Below are 16,116 nucleotides of genomic sequence, written 5' to 3'. Positions count from 1 at the left end.
CTAAAATGTGATGATATAATAGTCCAACGTTAGTTATTTCATCTGAACAAACACTGTGTGCTATACTAGACTGCAGCAGAATTGAAGTGCCATGATTTCTGATACTATATGAGAAAATGTAATCCAATATCTGCCTAATAATTTAACTTTCTTTTAAAACCTAGCTATTATTCGATGAGAAGCCTGAGACATATGTAGATTCAACGTGTGAGATTTTAAGGCAACGGCCCAGCTAAGATACCATGGATGAAAGGCATCATTAGACACTGGTCACATGAATAAAATAGCTTTGAAATATCCCATGTCCCAGCTTCCATTTGATGGTAATGACTTGAGAGATCATGAGATGAAGTTATGCAGGTGAGTCCAGTCAACCCAGAAATATAAGACAGAGAAGTTAGATCTGATTTATGTTGCTGTGTGTCGCTGACACTGTTAATTGCAATGGACTGTTCTATAGCTATAGTTAAGAACAAAATTTCGAAAATCAGTTTCCTGTTCATCATTTTACCCATCTTTTAGGATATTTTTCCACAGCATATTCAAACACTTAATAGTGTATGGTTAAATACAATGTTGAAATATTAGACTTTTCAGAAACATAATGATTAACTTCTGAAAGTTAAATTGGAGTTCTTTGAAGCCAACTGTGTATACCTTTGCCTACCTTTTTGAGACTTGTATTGACTTAATAATACTAAATGAAAAACTGTATATTTATAGTTCCAACCTTAATAATACCTGCTACCTAAATAGGTTTAAAGACTTCGATAAAATTAGAAAGCAACATAAAGACCAAATATTTAAACATGTTCCCTACATGCTAATGTAAACACATGTAGGGGTGAAAGGAAAGATGTGGGCCCAGTAATCTAAATGGCATTTAACAAAAAAGCAGACAAGCAACAAGTCAGTTTCCATCTGATCAGAAATCTCTATTATCATAACCACCCTTGATGAATATGTCAGTGAATTTTTTCACATAAAAATAAGATCCAAGCCAGGTATGGTGACACACACCTTTAATCTCAGCATCCAGGAGTCAGAGGTAGCAGGACCTCTGTATATTTGAGGCCAGGCTGGTGTACAGAGTAAATTCCAGTACAGTCAGTGCTGTTACATATAGAAACCCAGTCTCGAAACAACAACAAAAACCAAAAACAAACAAAAAAAACCAGATCCAATTTAAATTACAGACAAACAAACAATAAAACCAGAAGCCTTTCACCAGGTACTCACAGGTTAGTAAGCCATTTTCAGCATGGGAAGAACTCCGGTCAGCATCATAGTCACCATTCATACTATGACTGCCAGAAGGAGGAAAGAACATCAACATTACACACTATATATTTTTAAAATTCTCTATTTTTATTGAAAATTGCATATTCTTTTTTTTTTTTTTAAGGTGCCCTGAACTCATCTGCCTCACTGCCCAGAATGGTCTCTCCCCATCACTGTCTGTTGACCTGACATCAAACACCATCTCCTTTATTCTAACATAGCATTTCCTCTTTTGTACTGTTAAATGTCTTATAGCTCTCACAAAAACACCACATTCAGCACTGGGCTTGTCATCCATATCTTAGGATTTTCTACTTAGAGATGGTTTCCATGTACCAGTTGACATTTGTCAAAGTTGATTTCGTTTCCACTCTGTGTGCTTCTCCACCTGTCTCCAGCACCCTGTATGTAATGTGTCACCCAGCATGTAGCAGGCACCCAGTGATTATATTATGGGAGGATTTATGACCAACAGATTCAGTGGACTACCTCCCTGGACCTTTCTTGTCTAATAAGACAAACATCACGGAGAAGCACATGGAGTTGAGCAATCATAGGCTCTATCATAATTGATGGACAGAAATAGAACACTTCCTAAAGAGCATACTTTAAAATCAGTGGGGCCAGCAAGATGAGCTGAGGTCACACAAGGAACTCTTTGTTAATGTACACCTTCTCACATACATTATAAAAATATATTTAGCATATCAAACTTAAATTTTTATACATTTTTTTTTCTTTTATTTATTAATATTTTTTTTATTTTCCATTTTAAATTTAGATAAGAAACAAGGTTGCTTCACAAGTCAGTACGAGGTCCCTCTCCCTTTCCCTCCCCTCCTCCCGTGCCCTCCCCCCCATCCCCCCTCCCCCCGTTATCCCCTCATTCCCCCAGGGAGGGTGAGGCCCTCCATGGGGGTGTCCATAGTCTGTCATTTCATATAGGGCAGGGCCTAGACCCTTCCCCAAGAGTTCAGGGTGAGAGTGCACCTCACATTGTTCTATGGGAGTCCAGAGACCATGTGTATACTTGGAATGGTGTGTAATTCATTGAGATCTGCCTCTGTGTCCCTAGTGCTGGGATCAAAGGCCCATTTGCCCAAATGTCTTACATTATTTATAAATATTAGTGAAATGTTCCTCTGTTATTTTAAATAGCGAGACGAAAAATAGGATACATTTTCAGGCTAAACAGAAATTCTCTTCAAATGTGGTTGTAGAACAAATTTGCTTGCCAAGGAAAAAAAATCTCTGTAATTATTTGCATGTTTTCTTTATTTTTATAAATGTAGGACACATGGCAGTTTTAAAATTTCAGATGCAGTTATGAAAAATGACAGAACATGACAACTATCTCTCGGGACAAATTTCAAGTACTCCAGAACCATAAACTTCACCCATATTATTTATCTGTTAATATTTATGATTATTTTGATCAATAAGCTATCAAGTAATATTTACAGTTCACAGATGTACATCTAAAATTGACCCTGCAAAATACTACTTCTAACTAAAATGATTATAAATACCTACATTTCCATTAATTCCGTGACATAAATACCTACATTTCCATTAATTCCATTTGAATATTATGAATAACACTTTCATAACAGCACATTCTTGTTGATGTTAATTTTCACTTTTATACTTATTCTGTGCTTTAATTCTACTAATAGACATTTTAGAAGGAAACTTAAGTACTCTATCTCTGTTAAAAAATTGAGAACCTTTAATATTTTTTGCAATTTGAGTATTTGACAGATACTTTAATTTTAAGGCTTTCCAGGGTACAATAGATAGAAACTTCTTCATGTGAAATATAGGTCATACACAAAGTGAAAATTATAGTAAAGATTGTGTCTCATTTCTTCATATATGGCTTCATTGCCATCTCTTTGATAATGGGGACAAAGCAGAATTACTGATTAAAACCCACAGATAACCTACAGCTTCATTTTGTTCAATATTTCAATCTCTAGTCTTTCAATCATTTTTATCATAGTACATAGAAAACTATATGGATATGAGCTTCATATCCCTTTTCCTTTGTGCATTTTGTCTGAAAAAAGAGATAAAAATCCTTTGGAGAAACTTGAAAGTTGGCTTATCCACAAAGTATATTCCTAACTCAGATAAGTTAAGATCCACATACTGCTTATGATAATGGCAGAAAACATTGTGGATTTAGGAACTTGTCTCACATTCTTATGAAACTAAATATTATTATGATTATTGGAGAAATATGAAAATAATTTAGTTAAAATTGTATAGTTTGTAAAAATTCTATTATATGTATGTTCACAAGCCTAGGAATTCTTTGACAAGGATCATTGTTTTATAAAATTAGTTTCTTGGTAGCCCAAAGTCAAAAGAAACAGTATCTCACCTGCCTTTTTGTTACTACTAGTACCTTAGCCTTCTCAAATTTTTATAGCTATTCACGAATGCCTGCTAATGATGTTTCATGAGGAGCATTTTGAAAGGTTTCTAATCTTAGGGAAAATAGCATATTCTGGTGTTATTTATATATAAGATAAACACACCTGTACAAACTAAATAAGAATATCATCTGTACTTTGCTTATAGGTTCAATTTTTGTTTTCTAAAATGAACCTTGCATTTAGCTTTGGCTTGCCTGGTACTCTCCAGATATTCCAGGGTACAACATCTTTCAATGGAGACTTTAAATAAAGTTTTTATACATGTGGTTTCAAACAACAACAACAACAAATTAAACAAAACTGTAAAAACTTAGATCACAAAACTGTTGTAAATATGGGTATGAGATCGACAAAAATGGCAAAGACTATTAAGATATTCCTTTTAGCTTTTGTGTGTGTGTGTGTGTGTGTGTGTGTGTGTGTGTGTGTGTTTATGTGTGTGTACTGGGAAACTGACCTGTGATCTCAAAAATAGTCATTACAATTTTTAAAACATAAATTATTCTTGACATTCTGATGATTAATTTATATTCTAGACTGGGATATTACTGAGACAAAATACATATATGAGACAATATATTGTAGGCTGTATTAATTTTTATAAATTTTAGACCTGCTACATCATACTTTCATTCTGCGCATGATTTTATATACATTTCCTTAACCTTTTTGGTGTCTGGTAATTTTTTTAGAAAAATATTGTTTTAACTATTTTCATCAGAGGAGACTTGAAAAAGAACTACAGAAATATATTAAATGAAATGCAAATGAATATGTGAAAGAGTAATCAAAAACATTTAGAAACACGGTAGAAACATTTCCTTTGGTTGTGTCTCTTCATGAGTGGATCACTATTTTGGTGGGTACTTTCAAAATATCCTTTCCAAATATATAAATCCATAAATTACTACACACTCGCTCATTTCATTTTTGTTTTTCATTTAGGAAGGATACATCAGAAATTATTGTGTCCTTACTGGTAACTTTGCTGTCAATACCTGAGATATTCACAACAAATTAAGCACATTAAAAGCTACACAAGGGCTCGAGAGATAAGTCAGTCATTAAAGGCTAAGGCTCCCAACCAAAAGAACAAAATAACAGTGTAAAAGAAAACATTTCAAATTTGTGATATAAAATACCTATGTTGTATTTCAAATCATGTAAGTAAACTCAATTTTCCAGTTCATTAATTTTTTTATGTTCTTGGATCATTTATGCTCAGATAATGCAATTTTGAATAGAAATCAGACTCCAAAATATCACTGTATAAGTTTCACTGTTAATATGAAAAAAATACATTCATTTAAGCAAACTCTATAATGAAAAAGAGTGTCTTATTTGTGCAAGAAACTAAAAAATATTTAAAAATGTAGAATTGTTTAATCAAATTTTTAAAAGATTACTTGTGTGTCATCCTTTAAAAAAATAGTATAAGATCCCCTATACAAGTGCAGGCCATGTCAGCCAGAAGAACAGGTAGGCCACTGGCCCTAGGAAGTCTTCCACTGCCATAGTACGAATATAAAATCAAAGAAGCTTACTCAGGCATCAAAGTAGCTCTTGAAGATTCAGTTACTTGTGATGGCAAATACAAAAGTGTTGTGGATTCCACAAGAATGACACTGAAATAAATACAAAAAGAATTATTTCCAACTGTAACGTAACACACTACTTTTCTAATCATTTATAGCTTATATTCATAGTATACATGTGTGTTCATTTTGTAACTCAAAGGATATATTAGGGAAAAGGGAAAGCCTTCAAACAAAAATATGTGAAAAATTTACATAGAAAATACAATATGAATAGACAGGCGTGAAAGAGATAGAAGCAATACTCAGAATGAGTACAATTGTGTTTCAAATTTTTTCAGAATTGTTCATAAAAACTTTGACAAAATCCAACACCCCTTCATGATAAAGGTCTTGGAGGGATCTAGGATAACAGGGACATACTTAAACATAATAAAAGCTATATACAGTAAACCGACAGCCAACATCAAACTAAATGGACAGAAACTCAATGTAATTCCTCTAAAATCAGGAACAAGACAAGGCTGTCCACTCTCTCCATACCTTTTCAACATGGTACTTGAAGTTCTAGCTATTGCCATACGACAACAAAGGGGGATCAAGGGGATACAAATTGGGAAGGAAGAGGTCAAACTTTCACTGTTTGCAGACGATATGATAGTTTACATCAATGACCCAAAGAACTCTACCAGGGAACTCTTATAGCTGATTAACACCTTCAGCAAAGTGGCAGGCTACAAGATCAACTCAAGAAAATCAGTAGTCCTACTATATACAGATGATACAAGGGCTGAAAAAGAAATCAGAGAAACATCACCTTTACAATTGCCACAAACAACATAAAATACCTTGGGGTAACGCTAACCAAACAAGTGTAAGACTTGTATCACAAGAACTTTGAATCTTTAAAGAAAGAAATTAAAGAAGCCTTCAGAAAATGGAAAGACCTCCCATGCTCTTGGATAGGTAGGATCAATGTAGTAAAAATGGCAATCCTGCCAAAAGCAATCTACAGATTCAATGCAATCCCCATTAAAATCCCAGCACAATTCTTCACAGACCTTGAAAGAGCAATAATCAATTTTGTATGGAAAAACAAAAGACCCAGGATAGCCAAAACAACCCGGTTCAACAAGGCAACGTCCTGAAGCATCACCATCCCTGACCTCAAGCTCTATTATAGAGCTATAGTCCTGAAAACAGCTTGGTATTGGCACAAAAAAAAGACAGGTAGACCAATGGAATCAATTATAAAACCCAGATATTAACCCACACACGTATTAACATCTGATCTTTGACAAAGAAGCTAAAAATATACAATGGAATAAAGAAAGCGTCTTCAACAAATGGTGCTGGCATCACTGGAGGCTGGCATGTAGAAGAATGCGGATTGATCCATGTTTATCACCATGCACAAAACTTAAGTCCAAATGGATCAAAGACATCATCATAAATCCAGCCACACTGAACCTCTTAGAAGAGAAAGTGGGTGGTACCCCTGGACGAATTGGTACAAGAGACAGCTTCCTGAACATAACACCAATAGCACAGACAGTGAGGTCAAAAATTAATAAATGGGACCTCCTGAAGCTGAGAATCTTTTGTAAGGCAAAGGACACAGTCAGCAAGACAAAAAGGCAGCCCACAGAATAGGAAAAATATTCACTAATGACAGACTAGATATCCCCTATGTGGAAGGATTTGGCAATAGGGTGGGAGGGTGGGGGGAAGGGGAGTGTGGGAGTAGGGGAGGGAGAGGGAACTGGGATTGACATGTAAAACAAGCTATTTAAAATTAAAATAAAAAATGATAAAAAAAAAACATCAGGAAGGATACACATGGAAACTCACAGAGACTGTGATAGCCTGCACAAGTTCCAGCCAGACAAAATCCTGACACAGAAATGAAGTAGAATTGGACACAAAGTTCCATCTCTATCCAAGATACTATTTGTACCTGACATGTGCTAAAAAAGGAAAACTAGTTTCCTCCAGTGCAGTGACACTCGATATATAGACCACACTCCAGTACGGGTTTTATGCTCACAAATAGTCAGCAAACACAACTCTATGGTTTTTGTGCATTTTTTGAAGTTTTTGTTTTAGTTTCATATTTTTCTTTATTTTTATCTGCATTTTTGTTTTTTTTTAGTGGGGGAACATGATGTTGGGAGGGGAGGAAGGATCTAGGAGGAATTAGGGGAAAGGAAGGTATATAATCAAAAGATATGAAAAAACATTAAAGACAGTAAATCAAAAAAGAAAAAATATTAAACATGTAAAGAAACAAGAAATGACAGATGACTGAAAATGTCTGTGACTCAGATATCAGGTTTATTAGGAAACAAATTCAAATTAGTTATTACACATAACTTCAAAGAATTACAGAAACATATTAAAGAAGTAAAAGGAAGTATGAGGCTGATGTAGCACTTCATATAGAATAACAACAGACATTATAAAAAAGAACTGGGAAGAAATTCTGGAGACTAAAATGGATATCAGAAATTTGCTGAAGGGCTCAATAATAAATTTTAATTTATTTAGATATGGAATTTATAAATACATAAATAATTATTCAGTAAAATAAATTTTGTTTAATCAATAATGTATGATATGATTAATAACAAATCTTTGAAAGTTGAACACAGAATGACTCAAAATATTTCAAGTTGACAAATATTAAGTAATAAGTTATCAATTGTTAAACACAGCAAACTTTATATTATATTGACACTTTCTGTCCCAATACATATACTGCATCTGTCTGACTTTTGGAGGTAATATATTTTAGAAGGAAACTGGTTTTCCTTTTTGTTCAGCAGGTATCAGTTACAAATAATATCTTGGCTAGAGATGGCACTTTGTGTCTAATTCTACTTGATCTCTGTGTCAGGATTTTGTCTGGCTTAGATTTTACCAGGCATTGTCATCACAGTTCATAGGGGTATAAAGTATATAGGAACATTCAGTTTCCCCTCACAAGAATCATGTTGAATACAGATAGTGAACTGCAATAAATTTTCCTTAAAAGAAAAACTTACCGAAAATCTCCACTCATTGAAAAGGGATTTTTCACGTTCACAGAGACTTCTTTCCATTGATAACATGGTGCTTTGCATTTTAGAATATCCTAAAGTAAAAAAAAAGTCATAATGTATAATAATGTCAAAAAACTCAAAATATCTTTAACTTTAAATGCAATCTCAAAAACTACTGTCCACTTTATTATTACAATAATTAATATAATAATTTCCCCCACAAATATTTTAATATAAAATTCAGATCAGGTAAAATGTAATTTATGTTATACTTATCCACAACAGTGTGCTAATAATTAAAATATTTGACTAGCTCCTAAATTTATCTACTTCAAACTGATTTCATAAATGAACAGATAAAACAGATAAAGATTTCAGGAATAATCAGACATGATTCCTATCCACAGATAATATATATATATGTATATATATATATATTGCAAATATATATTATTTGTATATACCTAAGTTTAAAAGTATGTGCGTATATCTTTGTAAACTGTGTGTGAATACTAACTTGTCTATGTTGATAATGTGGAGGTTATAATGACATGCTTACATAAAAAGTGCAGATAAAAGATAAAAATTTGAAATGAATTCTGCATAGAAAATTTCTAGAAATTTTACTCTCATAAATGACTATATTTGTCTCAAATATTTTCTTCATTATAACGTAATCTACTTCCTTTTGACCTGAGTGGGAAGAGGGGGTGTAATCAGAGCTGCATGACATTCACGCAATCAGTTTTCTCTCCCTTATTGAGGTTAATGAGGGGATAAAATCAGCCAACTGACTGAATTTATGTGGAAAAGTCATACATTGTTTTAGAGAATATTTGTGAAAGAGTTGAGAAATATGAAGTGTTCATTATTAAAGACGAAACTGGAAGAAATCAACATGTCATAGTGAGGAATAAGCACCCTTTGGGGCATCACTGCCTGCTAAGTCTGTCCATGTGAGCATCTCGGTGCTCCTTTCTAGTATCTTGCTACCACTTAATGCTTCTAGAGTCGTTCTTTATACTTCATACTCCGGCCTTGTATACTCGAAAGTTTTTCATTCTTTTATTTTGTTTTTTTGAGACACTAAATAATAGAAATTAAAAGATATATTAAAAGTTGATAAATGTCCATAGGAGAAAAACATTTGTTGAATCAACTCAAAAGTATCAGTGCCCTCACAACAAAACCTTAAATTACTAGGTCTGATGGCAAAGAGAGGACCTAAAGGCAGAAGAGCTGAACAGCTACAAACAGGTAAGAACACTCGTGGTGTGATATGACAGGGGCTGGGGAACAAGAGCAAAAGTATACAAAATGAGTACCGTTTACTTACAATTGCTTTAAAATTTAGGACTTCTCCTTTCAGAGCAAAAGCCATTGTACTGCCTCCTGCTCCGGCCTTAGGTTTTGAAATTAATAATAGTGTAGCTTCAGCGGGATGGAGGAACCGACTTAAAAATTTCAGAATGAGGAGACTTTGGTTTCTGTTTAACAAAAAAAATAAGAGGAAGCATTTTATTAAAATAAAAGACAATTAAAAGTATATTAGGTACAAAGCAAGTTCAGTACCTATACCCTGTACTGTATTCACTGTTATGAAAATTAAACATTGAAGCAAAAAGCCATCTGTATATTCTAAATTTAACCATCAAGTATATGTACAATATATCATATTTTCTAACTTCTAGCAGAAAACAATATGAAACCATACACCTTTTGTATAATGGTATGAGTACATTTTTGTCCGTAATATATTAATCATGTCCTGTACTTTATCTTGGTTATATGGAGCAAACAAACAAAAAAAAATTTAACAAAACCTCTGAATTAAATTAATGCCTTAAGCTAAGGTTAGAAAGTACAATCTGATAATGAAAAGAGCAGCAGTATGTTAGTTATTTGACAAAAATTTCAATTAAAAGATGAAGTAAAGAAAATATAATCAGGTATTTTCATTTTATATCACACACACATATTATCCATGTAGTATAACATGTAGGCTAATGGCAGGCTGCAGCTGTGGACAAGATTCAATTCACCCACTTACAGAAAAATGCTGACACTGGGCCACATGTTGACAGCTTAAGCACTCTGCTATAAAGCCTTGAGAGGAAGCATGCAGACCCTTTTGAAGTGAATTGGAGGCTTATAACGCACAAGAACATTACTTCGAAGCTATCCCAGCCTCATGGGGTGTGATGAGCTCAGAGACTTGCTAACTCATGTTCTTTAGAATAGTTACAGGGTATGAAACTGTATCATAGTACTGTGAGATTGCCTCTTCCCATATATCATGCCGTCCACTTTGTTCTCTTTGGTTTTCTCTTGTGCAAGGAAGAAATGTAGCACTTCTTGCTTTCCCTTTTCATGTAAGTAATGGACTTTGAATCAAGAATAAGCTGGGTTTTCATGACTGAATACAAGTGATAAATCCTAGGGATATTTTACAACTGATTTTTACTTTCACTTTTAGTACAACTGGCATTATATGTAATACTCAGTTATTTTATCCTACAAATTATTACTTATAAACTCTACTGAAGTAAAAATGATGAGAATGAACATAGGAAAACTTGCCCTTGCTGTGAAACCTTGGCATAATAGCCATAGTCTGTGGGACCACTGATTAAAGGTTGAGATGAGGTAGAAGCAAAGAGTAGGGTGAATGAGTTCATTTAAATATCGTAAAAAATACACAAGCTATATTTTGTATGGAAAAATCACAGGCCACATACAACAGGAGGAGTTTTGTTCAGATGTGTCCCCAATAATCAAAATTTTGTTCAAATGGATTGTTATATAGGACTCAAGAGCTAAAATATCATTGGAAATAAAAAGCTTTTCGTATGGGATTTATTTTCGTGGCGTAGAAGCTCAAATCCAGTGCAAGAATAACATAATGAATAAAGAATTTTCTATATGATGCTTAAAGTCCATTAAATCACTAATTCCTCATTCGATTTTTATTCAAAGATAATTTCTAATGTGTCAGGAATTGTTTTAGGCTCATGTGATACAGTAATTAGATAAAAGTATATAATTCTTAATCTCCTGGATTAAGTGTGCATAGATGAGTATACATCACTGAATACATTTAATAAATGATTCATGTATTCCTTTACATGTCATAATTAGGATTATAATGGGCATATTATTCATATGTATATATATATATATCTCCACCTAGATATTTATCTACTATCTATATAGCACAAAAACTACGAGAATTTAAAGCAATATAGTGACATCAGTGCTTTTTGGAAGGAGAATTATACAATTTTTACTCATTTCTTCATTCTTCCATAGCTTCTAAATTTCAATCATGACCTTATCTTGCTAGAATAATGAGAAACTCCACATAAAGTAGCATGTATATTATAAGATTATGTATAGTGTTAGTATGGAATAATTGCATTTCCTTTGTGAAACAGACTTATGCTATGTAAAGAAAGAATTTATGATGCTAACATGATGGTCCATTTGCACACAAATTAAATTAAAATTAATTAAATACATGCATATAAGTAGCTATTTTGTTAGAATTGTTTTGACAATATTAAAAGTGAATCTCGGGATCTTAACTATGTTATTTGTTCAAGTTTTTCATTGCATGCCTACCAATTTAGAAAAATTGAAGTCACGTTTTAATATTTATTGTAAATATTAAATATTTAGGTTCAAATATTTTTAAAATACTCACTTGGGGGAAATTGTTACAACATTCCCCGTCTGGGCAAGACTGAAGTCAGCAGCATCTCTTCCAACAATTGTAGCTGTATACACTAAATTTTTCAAGCTTGGGTTTTTCACTAGTATCTAAGTCGATAGAGAAGATGGTACAAAGAAGATTAAAAACTCATACTATTTCTTAGTTTTGATACAGAAAGTTAGACATTCAGCACACGAACATACTCATCTTAATGTATCCTATATTAACTGGAAGGTGTAAAATGATATTAGAATTTCCAAGTGTGTTGAATAGGGCATTGCTACATAGCCCAGGACGCCCTGGAAATTATTCTCTTCCACTTTCTGCCTCCCAAGTGATAAATAAACTACAGACTTGGTGTTAAAATGATAATACTTCTATCCTTACAATTTATCAAATTGAAGAAGGATCTTCTAATATTGTCTATGAACATTCAAAGTTTCAAAACTAACAAATTAGATTTAATTTTTAAGAGTACAGTTTTCAGAAGCAAAACTACCATAATTTGGTTTCCATAAAAGGATAATTTTTCAGATGAGTGAAGAACATTTTCCAAGGAGGTTAAGTTTGAAGAAATATCCAAAATAGAAATGATTATATCCTGGTCTAGACATAGTTGAACTAGAATCATGGAGTATTAAAAAAAAGAAGAAGAGGAGGATGACAGTTATTTCACTATTAATGGTTATATTTTTGCAACTGTTAAAATGAAGTATACGCAAATATGATGGGCATTCAGGAAAATAATACAGAAACATGGGGTAAGGAGTTGGTGACTTTGAAGAACGGACAGACAGAATTTCAAATGAAGGTTTGAAATCCTAAATTTCCAGCAGTCAACCCTCAAATATAAGAGCAGCTTGGGGCTTGTAGCTTCCAGGTTAAAGATGAACCAATGATGAGAGTTTTAAGTTAACTGCGAAGCTAAAAAGAAAACTTATGGCAGGGAATACCATTATCGATTCATTACTGGGCTAACGCTAACAAATCTGAAAGAAAGGGCTTATCTGCCAGGTGACTTTGATGTAGAAAACGCAGTTACCAATCTCATATTTCAAATACTGAAGCTGCGGTTAGGCCTACACTGGATCACCTTCAGCTGAATACAAAGTTAGACCATGAAAAATAAAACAGAGTTAATTAATTATTCTTTGGTTGGCCTGAGACTGAAGAGGGCAGTCTTTTGTTTTGCTTTATGTTTTGCCAACAATGCACGTGTCTTCTTGGGAAGAACACAGTTTTTATATTCACTTCACTAAAAGGAATAAGCTGTCCCTATTGGCAAGCTGTGAATGTTTGAGTTGCTATGAAGGATGCAGGAAAACAAAAGGCATTAACAATTTTACCTGCTTGTGCAAGGAAAGACTGAATGAAGACATGCATGACTGTACAAGGTGCTGAGAAGAAGTGATGGATAAGAATCCTAGAGAAAACATCCTAAATCTCAGGAAACCTTGAAGGAGAGGTGACAGAAAAGAATGTAAGAGCTTGGAGGTATGGAGAAGAACTGGGAAATACCATATTCTTGGAGGTATGGAGAAGAACTGGGAAATACCATATTCTGGGAAAAACACAGTCTCTCTGATAACTGGCAGAAGCTGCAGATGCCTGCGCTGAGTCTACCACAAGAAAGTAAGGGAGACTCAAGATGCCCTACCCACTTTTACTAAATTATTTGCTACTGATAGATTCAGGGAAATGAGAGTCATTGTCTTTAGTTGGGTAACTATTGGGTGACTCTACTAGGCTACAATTCAATGTTCACAAAGATAACCCTGGTTAAACTAAATTGACCACAAAACTAAAGCAAAAATCATCAATCTTGGGAGAACTGATAGGGATGAGGGAAGGTTGAGACAGAGGGAGATCAAAGAGGATGTGGGGAAATGATTAATCAGAATATATTATATACACACATAAATTGTCAAAGTAATAAATGCGTATTAGAAATAAACAAAACAAGCACAATCAGAACAGGGACTTAGGGAATCAGAGTAATTGTTTATATCCTGGTCTGTTGGACTTGGGGAATCAGAGTAATTGTTTATATCCTGGTCTGTTTGCCTTCCTAGTCTCATAATGTATTTACTTTGTTACTTTTATTTCATTGTAAGACAACAAATATCTCCTCTGGTGGCTATTTTGTATTCTGGAATTTTTTTCTAGGAGAGGTGTCCTTGATCTTTGTCTACTTCACCCTAGTATCAATTTGGCTCTCAGTATGTTTTTCCACGATCTACGCAAACATACAGAAAAGGATGGGGATTTTCCCATTGATTGATTTTTAGTCCAGCCCTTTTGAGCTCAGTTTTGGTTCATTCTCATATTGTTGAGCATGTTCTCAAGAACACAATTTTTGGAAGGTTCTTGATAACTCACTTTATCCAGAAACTTCCACCTTTGTAATCTGATCATCCTATGTAATAGAGGACATTCCTGATCCCCTACTCTTCCCCAGAAAATGTCTGATCCTCTTCCCTGCAAGAATCCTAGTAAGATGGGTTAGCCACAATCTTCCTTTACTCCTGGTGTTTCCTCTTAGTAATGCTTCATTCATTGTCCATCCTCTATCTCCTTGGTTGCAAATTCTTACTTTTTTCTTTTTATATTCATAGTTCACCTCAGTTACCTATAATGACATTCCTGTAAAAAGTCTAGATTATCATTTTAAATAAATCTTCTATAACTCTGTCATACAATTTTAAACAAGTGTCATGGATATGTGTCTTTAATAACATGCAAGAATATTATGGAAAGTATAAACCTAGGAGGGAGAAATTTGGTAAAAGTTGTTATTGGCCAACTTAGAGTGGGGAATCATAACTCTGAATCAAACGTCCAGATATTTGAATAGTGAAAGGATAAGAGCATGGATAGTTCCTGTAAATTATTAATATGGAAATGATGTGAAGACAGAAAAAATTAACTTTCTTTAATAAAACTTTTTGGTAACACTTAGAATAAATGTACTACTATTAATTATTTCTGTCTTTAGTTTTCACAAAAGATTTAAGGACCCATATTGTTAAACAACATACAGATATCATTTATAACTTAAGAACAAAAATTTGGTGCTTTTTTATTTTATATGTATATATTTACACATATATATGCATGCATGTATGTACATATGTATATATATTTCATGTATTAGTGTACCAAATTCCTTTATGTCTCAGAGACATAATTAAGTAACATTGTGTTTTAAGAAGAAAACTTTGAGGACCACAGCAGACTCATTATGAACTGTTTCTATTTTATAGTTCTGGAATTTCCACAGCTAGCCCTGACATTTCAACAGTGACAAAACTCTTCAGTATTTCACAACAGATATGACATAAAAGTTTTTGATCAATTTGTCATCATAATGTTCTTTTCAAATTTATCATTAATTTGTTTAAACACATACTTCAATATCATGTCAATATCATGTGAATAATCGCAGAAAATGACTACAATTTGCTTTACATAGGAACACTTCCTTTATTTACAACTTTCAACATCCCATGATTCCCTAACTTATACATAAATAGAATTTCTATTTAAATTTCTAAAAGCCATTTAATGACCTTTACATATTTGGGGATGTAGATAATTTAGTGGGGATGGTTTCAAAGATCCTCTTACCTCTCCCAGCACAACATCATACAGAGTACAAGAGAATTTCACCACCTTCTTGGGAAGGTATGTAGGCAGCCTTTCATACATGTAGACACAAAGCATTAGCATCAGTACTGGGTTTGGATCACAGATGTCAATGGCCTAGATTTACAGGAGAAAGATAGAAATTATAGGATGTACAGATAAAACACACAGAGTAGATTAATTATAATACTTACTGAATTACTTCAAAATATTCAAAAGTGTTTCAGCTCAACAATGGAAAGAAAATACAGATTTAAAAACAGAATAGTATTCCTAATGGGAAGCATCTGACATATTAAGTGATGAGTTAGACATAATGAGAAAACTGACCTCATAGTTTCAAATGGTACAAAAAGGAGATCTATAGCTCACAAGAATATCCTATCATAGAAGTGATGATTCATGTGGATAAACTGACAGCTTTGATTTAAAACACTAAATAATGCAGTAACAGAAATGAC

The 16,116-nt window shown here is 33.4% G+C and overlaps 1 protein-coding gene across 4 annotated transcripts in view; it reads right to left on the bottom strand.

Annotated features, from left to right (window-relative positions):
• The window catches only part of Cfap47 (cilia and flagella associated protein 47), a 255,121-nt gene that overhangs the window by 112,848 nt on the left and 126,157 nt on the right, over positions 1 to 16,116 (bottom strand). For all 4 annotated transcript variants that reach the window (XM_040744178.1, XM_040744177.1, XM_040744175.1 and 1 more), the window contains 6 exons: positions 15,638 to 15,772; positions 12,002 to 12,117; positions 9,635 to 9,785; positions 8,302 to 8,390; positions 5,267 to 5,347; positions 1,240 to 1,307 (listed from right to left, as the gene is read on the bottom strand). In XM_040744178.1, the coding sequence (XP_040600112.1) occupies positions 1,240 to 1,307; positions 5,267 to 5,347; positions 8,302 to 8,390; positions 9,635 to 9,785; positions 12,002 to 12,117; positions 15,638 to 15,772 (640 nt within the window). The remainder of the gene's footprint in view (positions 1 to 1,239; positions 1,308 to 5,266; positions 5,348 to 8,301; positions 8,391 to 9,634; positions 9,786 to 12,001; positions 12,118 to 15,637; positions 15,773 to 16,116) is intronic.

This window comes from Mesocricetus auratus, unplaced genomic scaffold, assembly GCF_017639785.1.
Source record: "Mesocricetus auratus isolate SY011 unplaced genomic scaffold, BCM_Maur_2.0 Super-Scaffold_100003, whole genome shotgun sequence".
NCBI lineage: Eukaryota > Metazoa > Chordata > Mammalia > Rodentia > Cricetidae > Mesocricetus > Mesocricetus auratus.
This window is presented reverse-complemented; position numbering and strand designations above follow the sequence as displayed.